This window comes from Entelurus aequoreus, linkage group LG05 (genome assembly GCF_033978785.1).
Source record: "Entelurus aequoreus isolate RoL-2023_Sb linkage group LG05, RoL_Eaeq_v1.1, whole genome shotgun sequence".
Classification (NCBI taxonomy): domain Eukaryota; kingdom Metazoa; phylum Chordata; class Actinopteri; order Syngnathiformes; family Syngnathidae; genus Entelurus; species Entelurus aequoreus.
The window spans coordinates 87,216,164-87,237,489 of NC_084735.1; the positions used below are offsets into that span (position 1 = coordinate 87,216,164).

The window sequence follows — 21,326 nt, forward strand, 5'->3', positions numbered from 1 at the left end:
TCCCGGCAGACGTGAACGTGCGCGTGTCGGCGTTGACGCTTTACGGCGCCCTGGTGACCACTCAGGCGCCTCTTCCGGAAGTGCAGCTCCTCCTCCATCATCCGGAGGGCGGCGGCTCCTTCACGCCGCAAGACTCCGCCCTCAGCTGGCGAAAAAGGGAGGCGCCCTCGCCGCGCGCGCCCAAGGAGGCGGACGGCGGCCCGCCGTGGCTGCTGACGCTGTGCGTTTCGCTGGTGACCCAGCCCAGGGACGAGCACTCGGACAGCGAGGGGAGCGGGGCGGCGCTCTTGGAGCCGTCGCCCGTCCGACTGGAGGCCCTGCAGGTGCTGTCCCACCTGCTGCGAGGCTACATCTCTCTGGCCCAAGGGAGCGTGTGCGAGATCGGGCAGCTCGGCGCCCGCTGCCTGGCCGAGACCGACCCGTCTATTCAACTTCACGGAGCGAAGGTACCACTTCCTTTCTGTGCCCGCTGGGATGCCTTCTGGTTGTCTACAAAGTTTAACCCAAGAAGTTAAAATGTACTACAGTGAAACCGCTTAGGTCCACTTGGACGGGCTGACTGACGACAACATAAGCGGATGTCGACATTAGAGATCAACCATAGGGTTTATACAGGGCCGATACAGATTATTAGTAGTCAAGGAGATGATATCCTTTTGCAGTCAAATGTGTTTAAAGGCCTACTGAAATGATTTTTTAAAATTTAAACGGGAATAGCAGATCCATTCTATGTGTCATACTTGATCATTTCGCGATATTGCCATATTTTTGCTGGAAGGATTTAGTAGAGAAAATCGACGATAAAGTTCGCAACTTTTGCTCGCTGATAAAAAAAAAGCCTTGCCTGTAGCGGAAGTAGCGTGACGTCACAGGAGCTAGTATTCCTCACAACTCCCCGTTGTTTACAATGGAGCGAGAGAGATTCGGACCGAAAAAGTGACGATCACCCCATTAATTTGAGCCAGGATGAAAGATTCGTGGATGAGGAACGTGAGAGTGAAGGACTAGAGTGCAGTGCAGTACGTATCTTTTTTCGCTCTGAGCGTAACTTAGGTACAAGCTGGCTCATTGGATTCCACACTCTCTCCTTTTTCTATTGTGGATCACAGATTTGTATTTTAACCCACCTGGGATACTATATCCTCTTGAAAATGAGAGTCCAGAACGCAAAATGGACATTCACAGTGACTTTTATCTCCACGACAATACATTGGCGAAATGCTTTAGCTACGAGCTAACGTGATAGCATCGTGCTTTAACTGCATATAGAAACAAAAAAAATAAACCCCTGACTGGAAGGATAGATAGAAAATCAACAATACTATTAAACCGTGGACATGTAAATACACGGTTAATGCTTTCCAGGCTGGCGAAGGTTAACAATGCTGTGCTAACGACGCCATTGAAGCTAACTTAGCAACCGGATCGCACAGAGCTATGCTAAAAACATTAGCTCTCCACCTACGCCAGCCAGCCCTCATCTGCTCATCAACACCCGTGCTCACCTGCGTTCCAGCGATCGGCAGAAGGACGAAGGACTTCACCCGATGCGTTTGGCGGCCCGGAGACGTAGGAAGTCAAGGTGAGGTCGCCGGCTAGCGCGGCTAGCGCTCCAACAAAGTCCCCCTGGTTGTGTTGCTGTAGTCCGCTGCTAATACACTGATCCCACCTACAACTGTCTTCTTTGCAGCCTTCATTGTTCATTAAACAAATTGCAAAAGATGTCCAGAATACTGTGGAATTATGAAATGAAAACAGAGCTTTTTGTATAGGATTCTACGGGTACCATAACTTCCGTTACTCTGACTTCGTCACGCGCATACGTCATCATACCACGATGTTTCAGCCGGATATTTCCCGGGAAATGTAAAATGTCACTTTATAAGTTAACCCGGCCGTATTGGCATGTGTTGCAATGTTAAGATGTCATCATTGATATATAAACTATCAGACTGCGTGGTCGCTAGTAGTGGCTTTCAGTAGGCCTTTAAGCCATGAATGTTATGGACAAGGCTTGAAGTTGTTTTTTAACATTATTTTTTTAGGAAAGGTGGAACCGGTAGTGACATTATCTGCGATTTATCAGCTTTATTACGTGTGTCTAGACCAGGGATCGGCAAGCCAAAATGTTGAAAGAGCCATGTTGGACCAAAAATACAAAAAAAATAAAAATCTGTCTGGAGCCGCAAAAAATAAAAGCTTTATATAAGTGTTATAATGAAGACCACATGTTATTTAAGTGTCTATATTAGCCTACTATCAAAATGACTTTAAAAGTCTTATATAAGTGTTATAATGAAGACAACACATGATGTAAGTGCCTATATTAGCCTACTATCAAAATGACTTTAAAAGTCTTATATAAGTGTTATAATGAAGACAACACATGATGTAAGTGTCTATATTAGCTATATTAGCCTACTATGAAAATGCCTTCAAAGTCCCTCAGAAACATGTCTGTGACTCCAGCTTCTTGTGTGTGTTTGATATCATTGTTAGTGGACAAGTGTATTACAGCTGAGAAGCAGACATTTATTGGCAGCTGCCAGGACGGCGCTGGTTCTGGCGTATTGGACTCAACACGACAATGTGAATGTTGTCTACTTTGTGCAGCTGCTGGAGGAGTTGGGGTCGGGCATAATCCAGCAGTACCGAGCAGAGAGCAGCACCCCAGAGAGCGCCCGAGTGCCCATGAGTCAAGTACGTGGATGAGCACGCGCTCCCAACCGCCTCTTTGTACGTCAAGTACGTGGATGAGCACGCGCTCCCGGCCGTCTCTTTCAAGCCCTTTTGCCTACACAGGTGGTGCAGTTCTGGACGCGGGTGCTGAGCGGCCCGCTGAACGCGGCGCTGCAGAACCAGCAGCATCCCACGCTGCAGACCAGCGCCTGCGACACGCTGGCCTCCATCCTGCCGCACGCCTTCGCTCAGCTGCCCGTGAGTCCACACTTACGCCGTCTGGCCCCGCCCTCTCGCCTGAGCGCCGCCTGTGCCCGCAGGACAAGACCCAGCTGATGTGCATCACGGTTCTGTTGGGCCTGACGTACAGCGACAACTACCTGGTGAAGACGGCCGCCGTCAGGGCCCTGGGCGTCTACGTGCTCTTCCCCTGTCTGAGAGAGGTGCGCTGCAGTGCACTCCAACATGCATTAAGTGTGCACGCTCCCAAATCCAATACTCTCACTGCACAGTGCACTTATCCAAAATCATCATCTCCTTCTCTCTTTCTAATGGTGAATTGCAATTACGCCACTTACTTCCACTACGTAGTAAGTGTAAGTACACAAGTGTAACGCACTTATGCACTCAAAAGACTAAAAGTATGCAAGTGTAACACAACTATACACTTAAAAGACTAAGTGTAAGTACACAAGTGTAACACACTTCTGCACTCAAAAGACTAAGTGTAAGTACACAAGTGTAACACACTTATGCACTCAAAAGACTAAAAGTACGCAAGTGTAACACAACTATACACTTAAAAGACTAAGTGTAAGTACACAAGTGTTACACACTTATGCACTTGAAAGACTAAGTGTAAGTACACAAGTGTAACACACTTCTGCACTCAAAAGACTAAGTGTAAGTACACAAGTGTAACGCACTTATGCACTCAAAAGACTAAAAGTACGCAAGTGTAACACAACTATACACTTAAAAGACTAAGTGTAAGTACACAAGTGTTACACACTTATGCACTTGAAAGACTAAGTGTAAGTACACAAGTGTAACACACTTATGCACTCAAAATACTAAGTGTAAGTATGCAAGTACAGCACACTTATGCACTCAAAAGACTTAAGTGTAAGTATGCAAGTGTAACACACTTATGCACTGGAAAGACTAAGTGTAAGTACACAAGTGTAACACACTTATGCACTCAAAAGACTAAGTGTAAGTATGCACGTATAGCACACTTATGCGCTCAAAAGATTAAGTGTAAGTACACAAGTGTTACACACTTATGCACTTGAAAGACTAAGTGTAAGTACACAAGTGTAACACACATATGCACTCAAAATACTAAGTGTAAGTATGCAAGTACAGCACACTTATGCACTCAAAAGACTTAAGTGTAAGTATGCAAGTGTAACACACTTATGCACTGGAAAGACTAAGTGTAAGTACACAAGTGTAAAACACTTATGCACTAAAAAGACTAAGTGTAAGTATGCAAGTATAGCACACTTATGCGCTCAAAAGATTAAGTGTAAGTACACAAGTGTGACACACTTATACACTTGAAAGACTAAGTGTAAGTACACAAGTGTAACACACTTATGCAATCAAAAGACTAAGTGTAAGTACACAAGTGTAACACTTATGCACTCAAAAGACTAAGTGTAAGTATGCAAGTACAGCACACTTATGCACTCAAAAGACTTAAGTGTAAGTATGCAAGTGTAACACACTTATGCACTCAAAAGACTAAGTGTAAGTATGCAAGTATAGCACACTTATGCGCTCAAAAGATTAAGTGTAAGTACACAAGTGTTACACACTTATGCACTTGAAAGACTAAGTGTAAGTGCACAAGTGTAACACACTTATGCAATCAAAAGACTAAGTGTAAGTACACAAGTGTAACACACTTATGCACCCAAAATTGTAAGTGTAAGTATGCAAGTACAGCACACTTATGCACTCAAAAGACTTGAGTGTAAGTATGCAAGTGTAACACACTTATGCACTGGAAAGACTAAGTGTAAGTACACAAGTGTAACACACTTATGCACTCAAAATACTAAGTGTAAGTATGCAAGTGTAACACTTATGCACTCAAAATACTAAGTGTAAGTATGCAAGTATAGCACACTTATGCACTCAAAAGACTTAAATGTAAGTATGCAAGTGTAACACACTTATGCACTGGAAAGACTAAGTGTAAGTTCACAAGTGTAAAACACTTATGCACTCAAAATACTAAGTGTAAGTATGCAAGAGTAAAACACTTATGCACTGGAAAGACTAAGTGTAAGTACACAAGTGTAAAACACTTATGCACTCAAAATACTAAGTGTAAGTATGCAAGTGTAACACACTTATGCACTGGAAAGACTAAGTGTAAGTACACAAGTGTAAAACACTTATGCACTCAAAATACTAAGTGCAAGTATGCAAGTGTAACACACTTATGCACTGGAAAGACTAAGTGTAAGTACACAAGTGTAACACACTTATGCACTCAAAATACTAAGTGTAAGTATGCAAGTGTAACACACTTATGCACTGGAAAGACTAAGTGTAAGTACACAAGTGTGACACACTTATGCACTCAAAAGACTAAGTGCAAATATGCAAGTGTAACACACTTATGCAATCAAAAGACTAAGTGTAAGTACACAAGTGTAACACAACTATACACTTAAAAGACTAAGTGTAAGTATGCAAATATAGCACACTTATGCACTCAAAAGATTAAGTGTAAGTACACAAGTGTAACACCCTTATGCAATCAAAATACGAAGTGCAAGTGTAGCACACTTATGCACTCTAAAGATTAAGTGTAAGTACGCACTTGTACTGCTTTTATGCACTCAAAAGATTAGGTGTAGGTATGCAAGTGTAACACACTTATGCAATCCAAAGACTAAGTGTAAGTATGCAAGTGTAGCACACTTATGCAATCCAAAGACTAAGTGTAAGTATGCAAGTGTAACACACTTATGCAATCCAAAGACTAAGTGTAAGTATGCAAGTGTAACACACTTATGCAATCCAAAGACTAAGTGTAAGTATGCAAGTGTAACACACTTATGCAATCCAAAGACTAAGTGTAAGTATGCAAGTGTAACACACTTATGCAATCCAAAGACTAAGTGTAAGTGTGCAAGTGTAACACACTTATGCAATCCAAAGACTAAGTGTAAGTATGCAAGTGTAACACACTTATGCAATCCAAAGACTAAGTGTAAGTTTGCAAGTGTAGCACACTTATGCAATCCAAAGACTAAGTGTAAGTATGCAAGTGTAGCACACTTATGCACTCTAAAGACTAAGTGTAAGTATGCAAGTGTAGCACACTTATGCAATCCAAAGACTAAGTGTAAGTATGCAAGTGTAGCACACTTATGCACTCTAAAGATTAAGTGTAAGTACGCACTTGTACTGCTTTTATGCACTCAAAAGATTAGGTGTTAGTATGCAAGTGTAACACACTTATGCAATCCAAAGACTAAGTGTAAGTATGCAAGTGTAACACACGTATGCAATCCAAAGACTAAGTGTAAGTATGCAAGTGTAGCACACTTATGCAATCCAAAGACTAAGTGTAAGTATGCAAGTGTAGCACACTTATGCAATCCAAAGACTAAGTGTAAGTATGCAAGTGTAGCACACTTATGCACTCTAAAGATTAAGTGTAAGTACGCACTTGTACTGCTTTTATGCACTCAAAAGATTAGGTGTTAGTATGCAAGTGTAACACACTTATGCAATCCAAAGACTAAGTGTAAGTATGCAAGTGTAACACACTTATGCAATCCAAAGACTAAGTGTAAGTATGCAAGTGTAGCACACTTATGCAATCCAAAGACTAAGTGTAAGTATGCAAGTGTAGCACACTTATGCACTCTAAAGATTAAGTGTAAGTACGCACTTGTACTGCTTTTATGCACTCAAAAGATTAGGTGTTAGTATGCAAGTGTAACACACTTATGCAATCCAAAGACTAAGTGTAAGTATGCAAGTGTAACACACTTATGCAATCCAAAGACTAAGTGTAAGTATGCAAGTGTAACACACTTATGCAATCCAAAGACTAAGTGTAAGTATGCAAGTGTAGCACACTTATGCACTCTAAAGATTAAGTGTAAGTATGCAAGTGTAACACACTTATGCAATCCAAAGACTAAGTGTAAGTGTGCAAGTGTAACACACTTATGCACTCCAAAGACTAAGTGTAAGTACGCAAGTGTAACACACTTATGCAATCCAAAGACTAAGTGTAAGTATGCAAGTGTAGCACACTTATGCACTCCAAAGACTAAGTGTAAGTATGCAAGTGTAACACACTTATGCACTCCAAAGACTAAGTGTAAGTATGCAAGTGTAACACACTTATGCAATCCAAAGACTAAGTGTAAGTATGCAAGTGTAGCACACTTATGCACTCCAAAGACTAAGTGTAAGTATGCAAGTGTAACACACTTATGCACTCCAAAGACTAAGTGTAAGTATGCAAGTGTAACACACTTATGCAATCCAAAGACTAAGTGTAAGTATGCAAGTGTAGCACACTTATGCACTCCAAAGACTAAGTGTAAGTATGCAAGTGTAACACACTTATGCAATCCAAAGACTAAGTGTAAGTATGCAAGTGTAACACACTTATGCAATCCAAAGACTAAGTGTAAGTATGCAAGTGTAGCACACTTATGCAATCCAAAGACTAAGTGTAAGTATGCAAGTGTAGCACACTTATGCAATCCAAAGACTAAGTGTAAGTATGCAAGTGTAGCACACTTATGCACTCTAAAGATTAAGTGTAAGTACGCACTTGTACTGCTTTTATGCACTCAAAAGATTAGGTGTTAGTATGCAAGTGTAACACACTTATGCAATCCAAAGACTAAGTGTAAGTATGCAAGTGTAACACACTTATGCAATCCAAAGACTAAGTGTAAGTATGCAAGTGTAGCACACTTATGCAATCCAAAGACTAAGTGTAAGTATGCAAGTGTAGCACACTTATGCACTCTAAAGATTAAGTGTAAGTACGCACTTGTACTGCTTTTATGCACTCAAAAGATTAGGTGTTAGTATGCAAGTGTAACACACTTATGCAATCCAAAGACTAAGTGTAAGTATGCAAGTGTAACACACTTATGCAATCCAAAGACTAAGTGTAAGTATGCAAGTGTAACACACTTATGCAATCCAAAGACTAAGTGTAAGTATGCAAGTGTAGCACACTTATGCACTCTAAAGATTAAGTGTAAGTATGCAAGTGTAACACACTTATGCAATCCAAAGACTAAGTGTAAGTGTGCAAGTGTAACACACTTATGCACTCCAAAGACTAAGTGTAAGTACGCAAGTGTAACACACTTATGCAATCCAAAGACTAAGTGTAAGTATGCAAGTGTAGCACACTTATGCACTCCAAAGACTAAGTGTAAGTATGCAAGTGTAACACACTTATGCACTCCAAAGACTAAGTGTAAGTATGCAAGTGTAACACACTTATGCAATCCAAAGACTAAGTGTAAGTATGCAAGTGTAGCACACTTATGCACTCCAAAGACTAAGTGTAAGTATGCAAGTGTAACACACTTATGCAATCCAAAGACTAAGTGTAAGTATGCAAGTGTAACACACTTATGCAATCCAAAGACTAAGTGTAAGTATGCAAGTGTAGCACACTTATGCACTCTAAAGATTAAGTGTAAGTACGCACTTGTACTGCTTTTATGCACTCAAAAGATTAGGTGTTAGTATGCAAGTGTAACACACTTATGCAATCCAAAGACTAAGTGTAAGTATGCAAGTGTAGCACACTTATGCAATCCAAAGACTAAGTGTAAGTATGCAAGTGTAGCACACTTATGCAATCCAAAGACTAAGTGTAAGTATGCAAGTGTAGCACACTTATGCACTCTAAAGATTAAGTGTAAGTACGCACTTGTACTGCTTTTATGCACTCAAAAGATTAGGTGTTAGTATGCAAGTGTAACACACTTATGCAATCCAAAGACTAAGTGTAAGTATGCAAGTGTAACACACTTATGCAATCCAAAGACTAAGTGTAAGTATGCAAGTGTAACACACTTATGCAATCCAAAGACTAAGTGTAAGTGTGCAAGTGTAACACACTTATGCAATCCAAAGACTAAGTGTAAGTGTGCAAGTGTAACACACTTATGCACTCCAAAGACTAAGTGTAAGTATGCAAGTGTAACACACTTATGCAATCCAAAGACTAAGTGTAAGTGTGCAAGTGTAACACACTTATGCAATCCAAAGACTAAGTGTAAGTGTGCAAGTGTAACACACTTATGCACTCCAAAGACTAAGTGTAAGTATGCAAGTGTAACACACTTATGCACTCCAAAGACTAAGTGTAAGTGTGCAAGTGTGAACATTAATAGTGCTTGGTATTGAACACAGCATTCAGTTATATGATCCAACCCAAACAACCTTCCCTAATCATAGCACAAAAAGACTAAATGCAACCAACCTTGGGGCGGTATAGCTCGGTTGGTAGAGTGGCGGTGCCAGCAACTTTAGGGTTCCAGGTTCGATCCCCGCTTCCGCCATCCTAGTCACTGCCGTTGTGTCCTTGGGCAAGACACTTGACCCACCTGCCACCCACACTGCTTGACATGGAACTTAGATATTGGCTTTCACTATGTAAAGCGCTTTGAGTCACTAGAGAAAAGCGCTATATAAATATAATGGGTTTCTGTGCTCCCCTGTTCCAGGACTTGATGTTCGTGGCCGACACCGCCAACGCCATCCTCACCGCCCTCGACGACCGCTCCTCCAACGTGCGCGCCAAAGCCGCCTGGTCTCTGGGCAACCTGACCGACACCCTGATCGTCAACATGTGAGAGACGTGTGAGTGTGCTGAAGGCGGCGTGTAACCAACGAGGGCGTGTCCCTTTTCAGGGATTGTGTGGGCGTGGACTTCCAGGAGGAAATGTCCGACATGTTGCTGCTGAAGATGCTGCAGGCGGCCACGCGGGCGGCGGCCGACAAGGACAAGGTAAAGCCCCGCCTTAGTCTCTTTTATAGCTAGGGATGATGTTCCAAATCCATTCCATGGACTCTAATCCCTTTTTGAGAACCGGTTCCCGTTATCGAGGCCACTATAGTAAAGAAAGAGAGTTAGTTCTTTATTCGAATCCCGTCCCACGTACAGGAAATGCCCTGTGGGACCTGCAATGTTATGCCCATTTGATTGTAGACTCTTACTGACACCTTGTGGCCATATGAAAATACTACACGTCATTAGTTTGAGACAATTGAGAAGTAGACAAGTTGTGTTAGCTCTTACAAGCCTTGGAAAAGATAAGTCTGTAAGGAAAGTGTGTATTTCCACCATGGAAATAGTTTCAACACTCAGAAGTATTTGTTTGATGATAGTATTGTATATTTGTGTCAAGCTAATATTGACATATTGTGTATTTCATTTCAGTAAGTTAAAGGCCTACTGAAATGAATTTTTTTGATTTAAACGGGGATAGCAGATCCATTCTATGTGTCATACTTGATCATTTCGCGATATTGCCATATTTTTACTGGAAGGATTTAGTAGAGAACATCGACGATAAAGTTGGCAACTTTTGCTCGCTGGTAAAAAAAGCCTTGCCTGTAGCGGAAGTAGCGTGACGTCACAAGCGGTAGTGCTGCTCACAATTCCCGTTGTTTACAATGGAGCGAGAGAGATTCGGACCAAGAAAGTGATGATTACCCCATTAATTTGAGCGAGGATGAAAGATTCGTGGATGAGGAACGTTACAGTGAAGGACTAGAGTGCAGTGCAGGACGTCTCTTTTTTCGCTCTGACTGTAACTTAGGTACAAGCTGGCTCATTGGATTCCACACTCTCTCCTTTTTATATTGTGGATCACAGATTTGTATTTTAAACCACCTCAGATACTATATCCTCTTGAAAATGAGAGTCCAGAACGCCAAATGGACATTCACAGTGACTGAACATGTAAATACACGATTAATAATTCAGCTTTGCGAAGCTAAAAAAACAGAAGCTAACCTAGCTACGTAGCCAACGTGATAGCAGCAGTCTCAAATGCAGATAGAAACTAAATTTAAAAAAACCCTGACTGGATGGATAGACAGAAGATCAATAATACTTTTAAACCATGAACATGTAAATACACGATTAATAATATTCCGCTTGGCGAAGCTAAAAAAACAGAAGCTAACCTAGCTGCGTAGCTAACTTAGATGCGGCGGCGGGCGTTGTACGCTTTTGACGACACCCCGGCCGCCATCAGAGTGGGCAAGAAACATATATTTCCCCAAAGTTACGTACGTCACATGCACATATCGACACGCACGTACGGGCAATCCATCAAATGTTTGGAAGCCAAAGCTGTACTCACCGTAGTGCGTCTGTTATCCTGCTCAAAACACAACACAACCTCCTGGTGTTGGTGTTGCTGTAGTCCGCCGCTCCACCGGCTCCAACTTTCTTCTTTGCAGTCTCCATTGTCCATTAAACAAATTGCTCAATCGCTTTATTAACAAGCGGTAACTGGTCGTAGTTCAAAAAGTAACGCACACACATACACGAGCTGCTGTTAGCCAAAAGTCACAATCACACACACTCAAGTTCTCCGCCAACTCACTCGCGCATGCGCGTTCCCCAAAGCCTTAAAGACACAGTACACTAATGCAAATATCACAGATATTACAGTATTGTACTTAGCCGCTAAGACACCGATCCATCCCACCTACAACCTTCTTCTTTGCAGCCTCCATTGTTCATTAAACAAATTGCAAAAGATTCAGAATAATGTGGAATTTTGTCCAAGAAAACAAGAGGCTTTTCTATCGGGTCCGATGGGGTCCAACCACTTCCGTTGCTTTTGTGACGTCTCGCGCATAAATCATATCCAAAGGAGTTTTTCAAGCGGAAGTGTGGCGGGAATTTTAAAATGTCACTTTCTAAGTTAACCCGGCCGTATTGGCATGTGTTGCAATGTTAAGATGTCATCATTGATATATAAACTATCAGACTGCGTGGTCGCTAGTAGTGGCTTTCAGTAGGCCTTTAATTGAATCACGTAGCTTATACATTTGTCATTGTGTGTATTTCAGTTTTTTAAAAAATGAAATAACAGTCCAGTGCAAGACAAAAGTAAAGATAGGAAAAGACAAAGCAAGATCAACAACAATAAAGAGCCTAAATCAGGGGTGTCAAAGTCAAATGGACGGAGGGCCAAATAAAAAATTTAGCTACAAGCCGAGGGCCGGACTGTTCGAATGTTCATTGAAAAATTTTTAAATGACGCATATAGTCTAGTGAACCTAATTGAACCTACTGAAAACCTAACAAATATATTCCAATATGATCAGATAAATAAAGCAATATTTTCTTATGGCTCTGTCAGTAATCTTTAATTTTCAACAGACACAAAAGACAAATTTCCTTTATATAAAAATCCCCATAACATGAACATTAAATGAAAGAAACCGGTATTCAAGGCACCATCAGTAGCCTATATTTTCTATTTTAGCAAAAGTGGGCTAAATTTACTTCAAAGAAAAAAACAATAATAGCAATTTTCTATCATCCACTCAACTGAAATATTTTTAAAATATAATTAAATTGAAATACAATAAAATAAAGTGCAAAAATCTATAAATCAAAAACAACACTTTGTTTAAGGAGAAGTAACATGCAGTGAAAACAAATATTAAACTTTAACTTTTAAACTTGAATTGAGTAAAAACTCTAAATATGTGATTGCACAGTAATGTTCACATTAAACCCCCCTCCTCCCTCCGTGGGAGGGAGGCGAGTTGGGTGCCCGAAACCCCCCGCTGGTTTCGGCCCGCCCCTTGGCGCGCGTGGCACGGCGGGCTCCGCGACCCGACGGCTGGCCCTCGTGGCTTGACGGCGGGCGCGTCCCGACGGGCCGCGCGTAGGGGTCAAACGCAGAAGTCTCAGGGCCTCGTGGTGAGGGGGTGGCCTGCGGGTTTCGGCCCGCTTGACCCCCCCGCTCCGCTTGGCGCGCGCGGCACATGACGGGTTCCGCCACCGACGCTCGGGCTGCAGCCCGACGGTGGTGCGGGCCCGGCGGTGACGCGCGGTTTGGGGAAACAAAGCAGAAGTCTCAGGGCCTCGGGGCCGGGTTTCGGCCCGCCCCCTTGGCGCGCGTGGCACGGCGGGCTCCGCGACTGACGGCCGGGCTGCAGCCCTTCGGCCGGCAGGCGCGTCCCGGCGGGCCGCTCGCCCCCTTTCGGAACCTTGGACCGGCATCCGCTTGGTGCGTGTAAAAGATCTGCGGTCTAAAAAAAAAAAAAAAAAAAAAAAAAAAAAAAAGATCTGCGGTCTGCGGGCCGGTTCTAATAATACATCAAGATCATCCCAAGGGCCGTAAAAAACCTTCTCGCGGGCCGGATATGGCCCGCGGGCCTTGACTCTGACATATGTGGCCTAAATGGATTAACCTGCTTTGGAACTTTATTAGACGTCTTGGATTGTTTGTTAGCTGTCTGCCTGTGTGTGTAGTTAATATGTTCCAATAGCAGCAGAAGTGCACTTTTTGGAGAGCTGTATTATTTTCAGTTTTGTGCCCAAGGGACTGATTTTATTTAACACTATATTATTATTTATACACCTATAGTGATCACAGAGACAGATTGTTTTTGTGTTACTGTATATATTTGTTTTTATGAAAAATCCCACTTAATATACTTTGGGTAACAACAGTCATTATTTATTTTATTTAATTTTTTCCTTATAAACTAAAAGTGAGCTTTTGTTAAACCAAATATTGTGTTTTTTCCCATATACAACAACCTATCTGGACTCCATAAGGAATCGGTTCAATAAGAGGATTCGATAATGGGCTCGAACTCGATCATTTTTTTGATCAAACATCATCCCTATTTATAGCCGCGTAAGCGAAAGACAACAATGGAAGACAACCGTGTCTAGCTCCGCCCCCTTTGGGTGTCCAAAATGTGGCATGTTCCTCCCGCGCAGGTGAAGTGCAACGCCGTGCGAGCCCTCGGCAACCTGCTCCACTTCCTGCGCGACGGTCAGCTGGGCCGCGCCGCTTTCCGGCAACCGCTAGAGGGCGCCGTGCGAGCCCTGGTCAAGACCGTGCAGTCCGTCGCCACCATGAAGGTCCGATGGAACGCCTGCTACGCCTTGGGGAACGCCTTCAGGAACCCCGCCCTGCCGCTCGGTAGGTGGAGCGCTTGTGATGTTTTGGAGGTTGTGTTATGTCCGGGGTGGCCAAACTTTCCCACTGATGGCCACAGACTGACGAATCAACAGATGCGGCAGCCATTTTGCTAAAAAAAAAACTATCATGCTAACGTTAGCATGCTACCAGGTATCATTTGTCGAGTGCAAAATTTGCTCAAAAGAAGCTAGCATGCTAACAGGTATCATTCGTCAAGTGACAAAATATTTGACGCTGCTGAGTGGAGATGCAAAATTTGCACAATAAAAGCTAGCATGCTAACGTTAGAATGCTAACAGGTATCATTCGTCAAGTGACAAAATATTTGACGCTGTGGTGTATATCTGCAAAATTAGCAAAAACTCTAGCATGCTAATAGGTATTACTCGTCAAGTGACAAATTATTTGACGCTCCAGAGTGGAGATGTAAAATTTGCTCAAAAGAAGCTAGCATGCTAATGTTAGAATGCTAACAGGTATTCATCAAGTGACAAAATATTTGACGCTGTGGTGTATATCTGTAAAATTAGCAAAAAAGCTAGCATGTTAATAGGAGTTATTCGTTAAGTGACATAATATTTGACGCTGCAGAGTGGAGGTGCAAAATTTGCACAAAAAAGCTAGCATGCTAACGTTAGAATGCTAACAGGTATCATTCGTCAAGTGATAAAATATTTGACGCTGTGGTGTATAGCTGGAAAATTGGCAAAAAAAACTAGCATGCTAACAGGTATCATTCGTCAAATGCCAAAATATTTGACGCTGCGGTGTATATATGCAAAATTTTCCCCAAAAAAAGCTAGCATGCTAACAGGTATCAATCATCAAGTGACAAAATATTTGACGCTGCGGTGAATAGCTGGAAAATTGGCAAAAAAAACTAGCATGCTAACAGGTATCATTCATCAAGTGACAAAATATTTCACGCTGTGGTGTACATCTGCAAAATTAGCAAAAAATCTAGCATGCTGATAGATATTATTCGTTAAGTGACAAAACATTTGACGCTGCAGAGTGGAGATGCAAAATTTGCTCAAAAGAAGCTAGCATGCTAACAGGTATCATTCGTCAAGTGACAAAATATTTGAAGCTGTGGTGTATAGCTCGTAAATTTGCAAAAAAACTAGCATGCTAACAGGTATCATTCGTCAAGTGGCAAAATATGTGACGCTGTGGTGTATATCTGCAAAATTAGCAAAAAAGCTAGCATGCTGATAGATATTATTCGTTAAGTGACATAATATTTGACGCTGCAGAGTGGAGATGCAAAATTTGCACAAAAAAGCTAGCATGCTAACGTTAGAATGCTAACAGGTATCATTCGTCAAGTGACAAAATATTTGACGCTGTGGTGTATATCTGCAAAATTAGCAAAAAATCTAGCATGCTAATAGGTATTACTCGTCAAGTGACAAATTATTTGACGCTGCAGAGTGGAGATGCAAAATTTGCTCAAAAGAAGCTAGCATGCTAATGTTAGAATGCTAACAGGTATTCATCAAGTGACAAAATATTTGACGCTGTGGTGTATATCTGTAAAATTAGCAAAAAGGCTAGCATGTTAATAGAAGTTATTTGTTAAGTGACATAATATTTGACGCTGCAGAGTGGAGATGCAAAATTTGCACAAAAAAGCTAGCATGCTAACGTTAGAATGCTAACAGGTATCATTCGTCAAGTGATAAAATATTTGACGCTGTGGTGTATAGCTGGAAAATTAGCAAAAAAAACTAGCATGCTAACAGGTATCATTCGTCAAGTGACAAAATATTTGATGCTGTGGTGTACATCTGCAAAATTAGCAAAAAAATCTAGCATGCTGATAGATATTATTCGCTAAGTGACAAAATATTTGACGCTGCAGAGTGGAGATGCAAAATTTGCTCAAAAGAAGCTAGCATGCTAACAGGTATCATTCGTCAAGTGACAAAATATTTGACGCTGCCGTGTATATCTGCAAAATTAGCAAAAATGCTAACATTAGCATGCTAACGATTGTGCGACCCCCTGCTCTATGTGGCAATTCTGTCAGCTGGGATAGGCTCCAGCCTCCTTGATCCCTGAAAATGAACATGTGACATAAAAAATGTTTTATTTTCTTCATCCTTCGTCTACCTTAGCAGCTGCCTTTTGTCCCCGCAGACTCCGCCTCCTGGTCCGGCGACGCCTTCTCCTCCCTCTGCGACGTGGTCACGTCCTGCAAGAACTTCAAGGTGCGCATCAAGTCGGCCGCCGCCCTCGCCGTGCCCGCCCACCGCCGCTGCTACGGCGACGCGGAGCGCTTCGGCCGCGTGTGGCGCTCGCTGGCCGCGGCGCTGGAGACCAGCGAGGACACGCACAACTTCCTGGAGTACCGCTACTGCGCCAGCCTGCGCCACACGCTCTCGCAGGCGCTGCTGCACATGCTCCACCTCAGCCTGCCGCAGGACCTGCCCGCCATCGCCGCCTCGCTGGCCGGCGAGGAGGGGCGGGGCGTCCGGGAGCACCTGATCAAGTACCTTCAAGCCGAGGGCGGAGCGGAGGGCGAGAAAGACGCGGGCGGGGACGCGCCCGACCCTCAGCAGAGAGTCCGGACTCTGCGGCAGACCGCCACCCGACTGCAGACCATGAGGGCGGAGGAGGACGACAGCAAGGATGTGCTGATTGTCTTCTTGGAGAACTTGCTGCAAGCCTGCGAGGAGCCATGAGGTACTGAAGACCCTGAACACACCGTGCCTTAAATCCTCACCTCATTTCATCAGTTAGTTGTCCCAATAGAATGCCCCATTGAAAAAAAAAAAAAAGTCTGTTATCTGCTACCTAAGCTGTGTTGTTCCAATGGAGCGAGCGTTTGGGATGAAGAAGACAAGATGGAGGTCTCACTGAGAGCAAAAACAGCTTTTTATCACCAAATAGAACAAAAACAGGAGCTAAAAGTACAAATGACTCACAACGTAAACATTAAAACAGGCAATAGGTAGAAAAAGATTATAGTGCCCAATAGAAACATCTTTTCCATCCTTCAAAATGGCCTGAAATTCCCCCAAAGTGATGCGTTCAGGTGACCTTCGATCTTTTTGTAATTCCTTCCATTGGAATTTGCCTGACCTTGTGTTGGCTGTCGCACTGTTTTTCAACCACTGTGCCGCAGTGTCGTGGGAGATTACCTCATTTCACCTATTTAGGTTAAAAATATTTTTTGCAAACCAGTAATTAGAGTCTGCAAATGAGTAACCGTGTAATACTCTTCCATATCAGTAGGTGGCAGCCGGTAGCTAATTGCTTTGTAGATGTGGGAAACAGCGGGAGGCAGAGTGCAGGTAAAAAGGTGTCTAATGCTTAAACCAAAAATAAACAAAAGGTGAGTGCCCCTAAGAAAAGGCATTGAAGTTTAGGGAAGGCTATGCAGAACAAAACTAAAACTGAACTGGCTACAAAGTCAACAAAAACAATGCTGGACGACAGCAAAGACTTACAGCGTTCGGAGCAGACGGCGTCCACAAAGTACATTTGTACATGACATGACAATCAACACCAAATTAGGAGTGCAAGACAAGAACTAAAACACTACACACAGGAAAACTCACGGCGGGATGTGACAGTACACCTACTTTGAGACAAGAGCTATAGTGATGCATGCTTGGTTATGCTTTGAATTCATATCCGACAATTGTGACAACGACTTTTTACTGTCAACTGACTTTCTTTTTTAACGATTTCTGCTGGTGGTGTGCCTCCGGATTTTTTCAACGCAAAAAATGTGCCTTGGCTCAAAAAAGGTTGAAAAACACTGGACTACAGGAACCAACGCGCCAAGGATGCCATGTGACCGCACACCGGAGTCTCTACACATAAAAGAGCATCAATAAGGGGGAACCACACCAACAGGTGATTTAGTAATAAAAAAACAACCCTCGAGGAAAAATATGGACAGTTTGTCTTTTCATACAAAGTGCAATTGTCAGGTTCATACACTGATGACATCTATTAAACAAGACAAGAAGCAAAGAATGAAACAAAGACAGAATTAAATTTGCCTCAATTTGAGGAGAGACGCATGGACCCTTGTGACAGTGTCTCAGCACGCTCTGGCCAAACATTGTACGCCTCCTCCTTTATTTGGACTTTCCCTGACCACGTGGCAACAGCTGCTTCCAAAGGGACGTGGGTCGTAAACAGCGTTGCCTTTGGTTACAGAACAGTTCAAAAGAAAAGGTCGTAAACACTTCATAGAAAAGGTCTTAAAACAGTTCAAAGAAAGGTTCGTAAAAGACTTCAAAAAAGCGGTGTCCGGAACTTGGGCAGATCGTGCCTTCTCTCCGCTTTGTAGTCCTTGGGTTAAAACAATATCTTTCTGTTGATTACAATACATGAAAGAAAACAGAACACCTTCATGTTGCTTCCCCCCCTACACAGTGGAGTTTTACAAGCCTTCTTCTTGGTAGGTTCCAAGACGTGTTTTTGCTTCCCGCTGGGAACTCATTGAAACACAAAGTTTTTGTGATAACTTAGATCAAATTCTTCTAACAGCAATGGTGGACAAGGTTGCCACAAGCAGTAATAAAACGTTAAGTCACCGTGCTAAACAGTTTTTTCAAGTGCATTCTTAAAAAAGCAAGTCTCCGTAATCTAGCAAAAGCATAAAAGTGGTCAGAATCAAATCATTTTAAGGTTTTTTTAAAGTGATATTTTAAAGACAAGTTCTCATCAATAACACTTAAATGTCGTGACCGTTTCAAGTTCAACCTCACGATCAGTTATTTTTGGAATGTTCAATGGCAGACGTTTACCATTTGAAAATGACATCACCTTAGATTTCTCTGTCAGCTGACACTGAACAACATCAAAAGAATGTGTGGGGTATTGTGAAGAAGAAGCTGAAAGACAATAATGCGAATGAGCTAAAGGTCGCCATTAAAGCATCCTGGGCCTCCATGCCACCTCAGCAATGCCACAGGCTGATTGGCTCCATGCCACCTCAGCAATGCCACAGGCTGATTGCATCCATGCCACCTCAGCAATGCCACAGGCTGATTGCCTCCATGCCACCTCAGCAATGCCACAGGCTGATTGGCTCCATGCCACGCCGCATTGGTGCAGTCATCCGTGCAAAAGGATTCTCAAGCAAATACTGAGTGCATTCATTGACATTTTCAAATGTTTGATTTTGTTTTGCTGTTATAAATCTTTTTTTTTTACTTGGCCTGAGGAAATGTTCTATTTTTTTGAGATAGGATTTTTGAGTTTTCTTAAACTGTATGCCATAATCAGCAATATTAAAATAATAAAAGGCTTGCAATATTTCAGTTGATGTGTAATTAATGCAGAATGTATGACATTTTTGTTTTTTTAATTGCATTACAGAAAATAAAGGACTTTATCACAATATTCTAATTTTCTGAGAACGTCTTGTATAATGTAAATGTCAATAGAAAAATACATATAAAATACACACATATATATATGTATGTATGTATATATATATATATATATGTATATATATATATATATATATATATATATATATATATATATATATTTAAAAAATTTAATTTAAAATGTTTCTCCTGGTCTTTATCTTCCGTAAATCCAACAAATATCAATAATTATGGAGCTCGACTGATGTAAAACCTGATGCAGTTTCCAGCCTGTCGCCCAGCACTAACAGAGATGCAAAGAAAACTATGTATGATATAATATTCATGTTACACTCACTCAGGTTTCTCTATGTTTACATTTTCACACTTTATGAAGCATTTCTTACATATTCCGTATTTTTGCACCTCTATTTTAAGAGCTTTTTATTAGGTGTTCAATGTGATTTTACAATGTTGTTTACATTGAGTGTTTTCCATATGTTAAAAATATATATATACATATATATATATATATATATATATATATATATATATATATATATATATATATATATATATATATATATATATATATATATATATATATATATATATATATATATATATATATATATATATATATATATATATGTGTGGGAAAAAAATCACAAGACTATTTCATCTCTACAGGCCTGTTTCATGAGGGTTTTTCCTCAATCCTCAGGAGAAATCTCCTGAGGATTGAGGAACACATACATATTACGCTCTACCACGGTATCGAGCACTATTTTTTGGATAATCTAATTAAGACATATATATATATATATATATATATATATATATATATATATAATGTAACAATGGAAATATCAAAATACAATTTTTAATCATATCATATACATATAGAATAAAAATAAGTACATATAAAAATAAACTGACAAAATATATTTAAATGTAAAAAATAAATAAAAATACATATAGAAATTACGCACACACACATATGTATATATATATATATATATATATATATATATATATATATATATACATATACACACATATATATATACACACATATATATAGTAAAAATGGAAATATAAAAATAAAATAAAATTTTTAATCATATCACATACATACATACATATAGAATAAAAATAAATACATACAAAAATAAACTGACAAAATATATTTAAATGTAAAAAAATAAATAAAATACATATAGAAATTACGCACACACACACACATATATACAGTATATATATATATAGTTTATTTGTTTTAAATAAATAGAAATACATAGAAATTACGCACATATATATGTATGTATGTGTATATGTATGTGTATATGTATATATATATATGTATGTGTATACGTATATATATGTTTCTATATATATATATATATATATATATGTGCGTAATTGCTATGTATTTTTATTTATTTTTTACATTTAAATACATTTTATTTTATATGTATTTATTTTTAATCTATATGTACGTATGTGATATGATTAAAAATTGTATTTTATTTTTATATTTCCATTTTTACTATATATATATATATATATATATATAAACAAAAATGGGAACATTTTTTTACATTTACTATAGTATTCTCCTGGTCCTTATAATTCATAAAAAATATGAATAATTATCGATATCGACCGATGTAAAACACTTCAACCTGATGGTTTTAAGCCATGTCGCCCAGCCCTAGCAGAGATGCAAAAAAATATATATATATATGTATAATATAAAATGTACGTTATACTCACTCCCACATTTTCTTGGCAGCAAACTTTGATTTGAGGAAATCCTTCTCGTTGTTTGTCCTGAAGCGTATCAGCTGTCGTGTGTCCTCTGGTGTCCCCGTGGAAGACAATGTGTTTGCTAGTTATAGTAATGTCGTTATAATAATGTTATTACCTAAATGTGTTCCAGGACACAAACGGACGGAAAAAAAAGAATTTAATTTGACAGACTTTTCACTTATGTGCGATACCGCTGGTTTTCTTTCTGATCCGATAGCGGGTAAAATACTGGCTGGTATCGGCGATAACGATATTATGTGCAAAAATACCTAACGTGTGTAGCAAAATGTAA

The 21,326-nt window shown here is 40.6% G+C and overlaps 1 protein-coding gene across 1 annotated transcript in view; it reads left to right on the forward strand.

Annotated features, from left to right (window-relative positions):
* heatr6 (HEAT repeat containing 6) overlaps positions 1-19,240 on the forward strand; it is a 46,523-nt gene extending 27,283 nt beyond the window's left edge. Inside the window, 8 exon segments of the mRNA XM_062049248.1 lie at positions 10-446; positions 2,614-2,700; positions 2,803-2,937; positions 3,000-3,122; positions 9,423-9,547; positions 9,610-9,706; positions 13,682-13,886; positions 16,029-19,240. Of these exon segments, the coding sequence (XP_061905232.1) occupies positions 10-446; positions 2,614-2,700; positions 2,803-2,937; positions 3,000-3,122; positions 9,423-9,547; positions 9,610-9,706; positions 13,682-13,886; positions 16,029-16,573 (1,754 nt within the window). The 3' untranslated portion in view covers positions 16,574-19,240.
* The last annotated feature ends 2,086 nt before the right edge of the window (positions 19,241-21,326 follow it).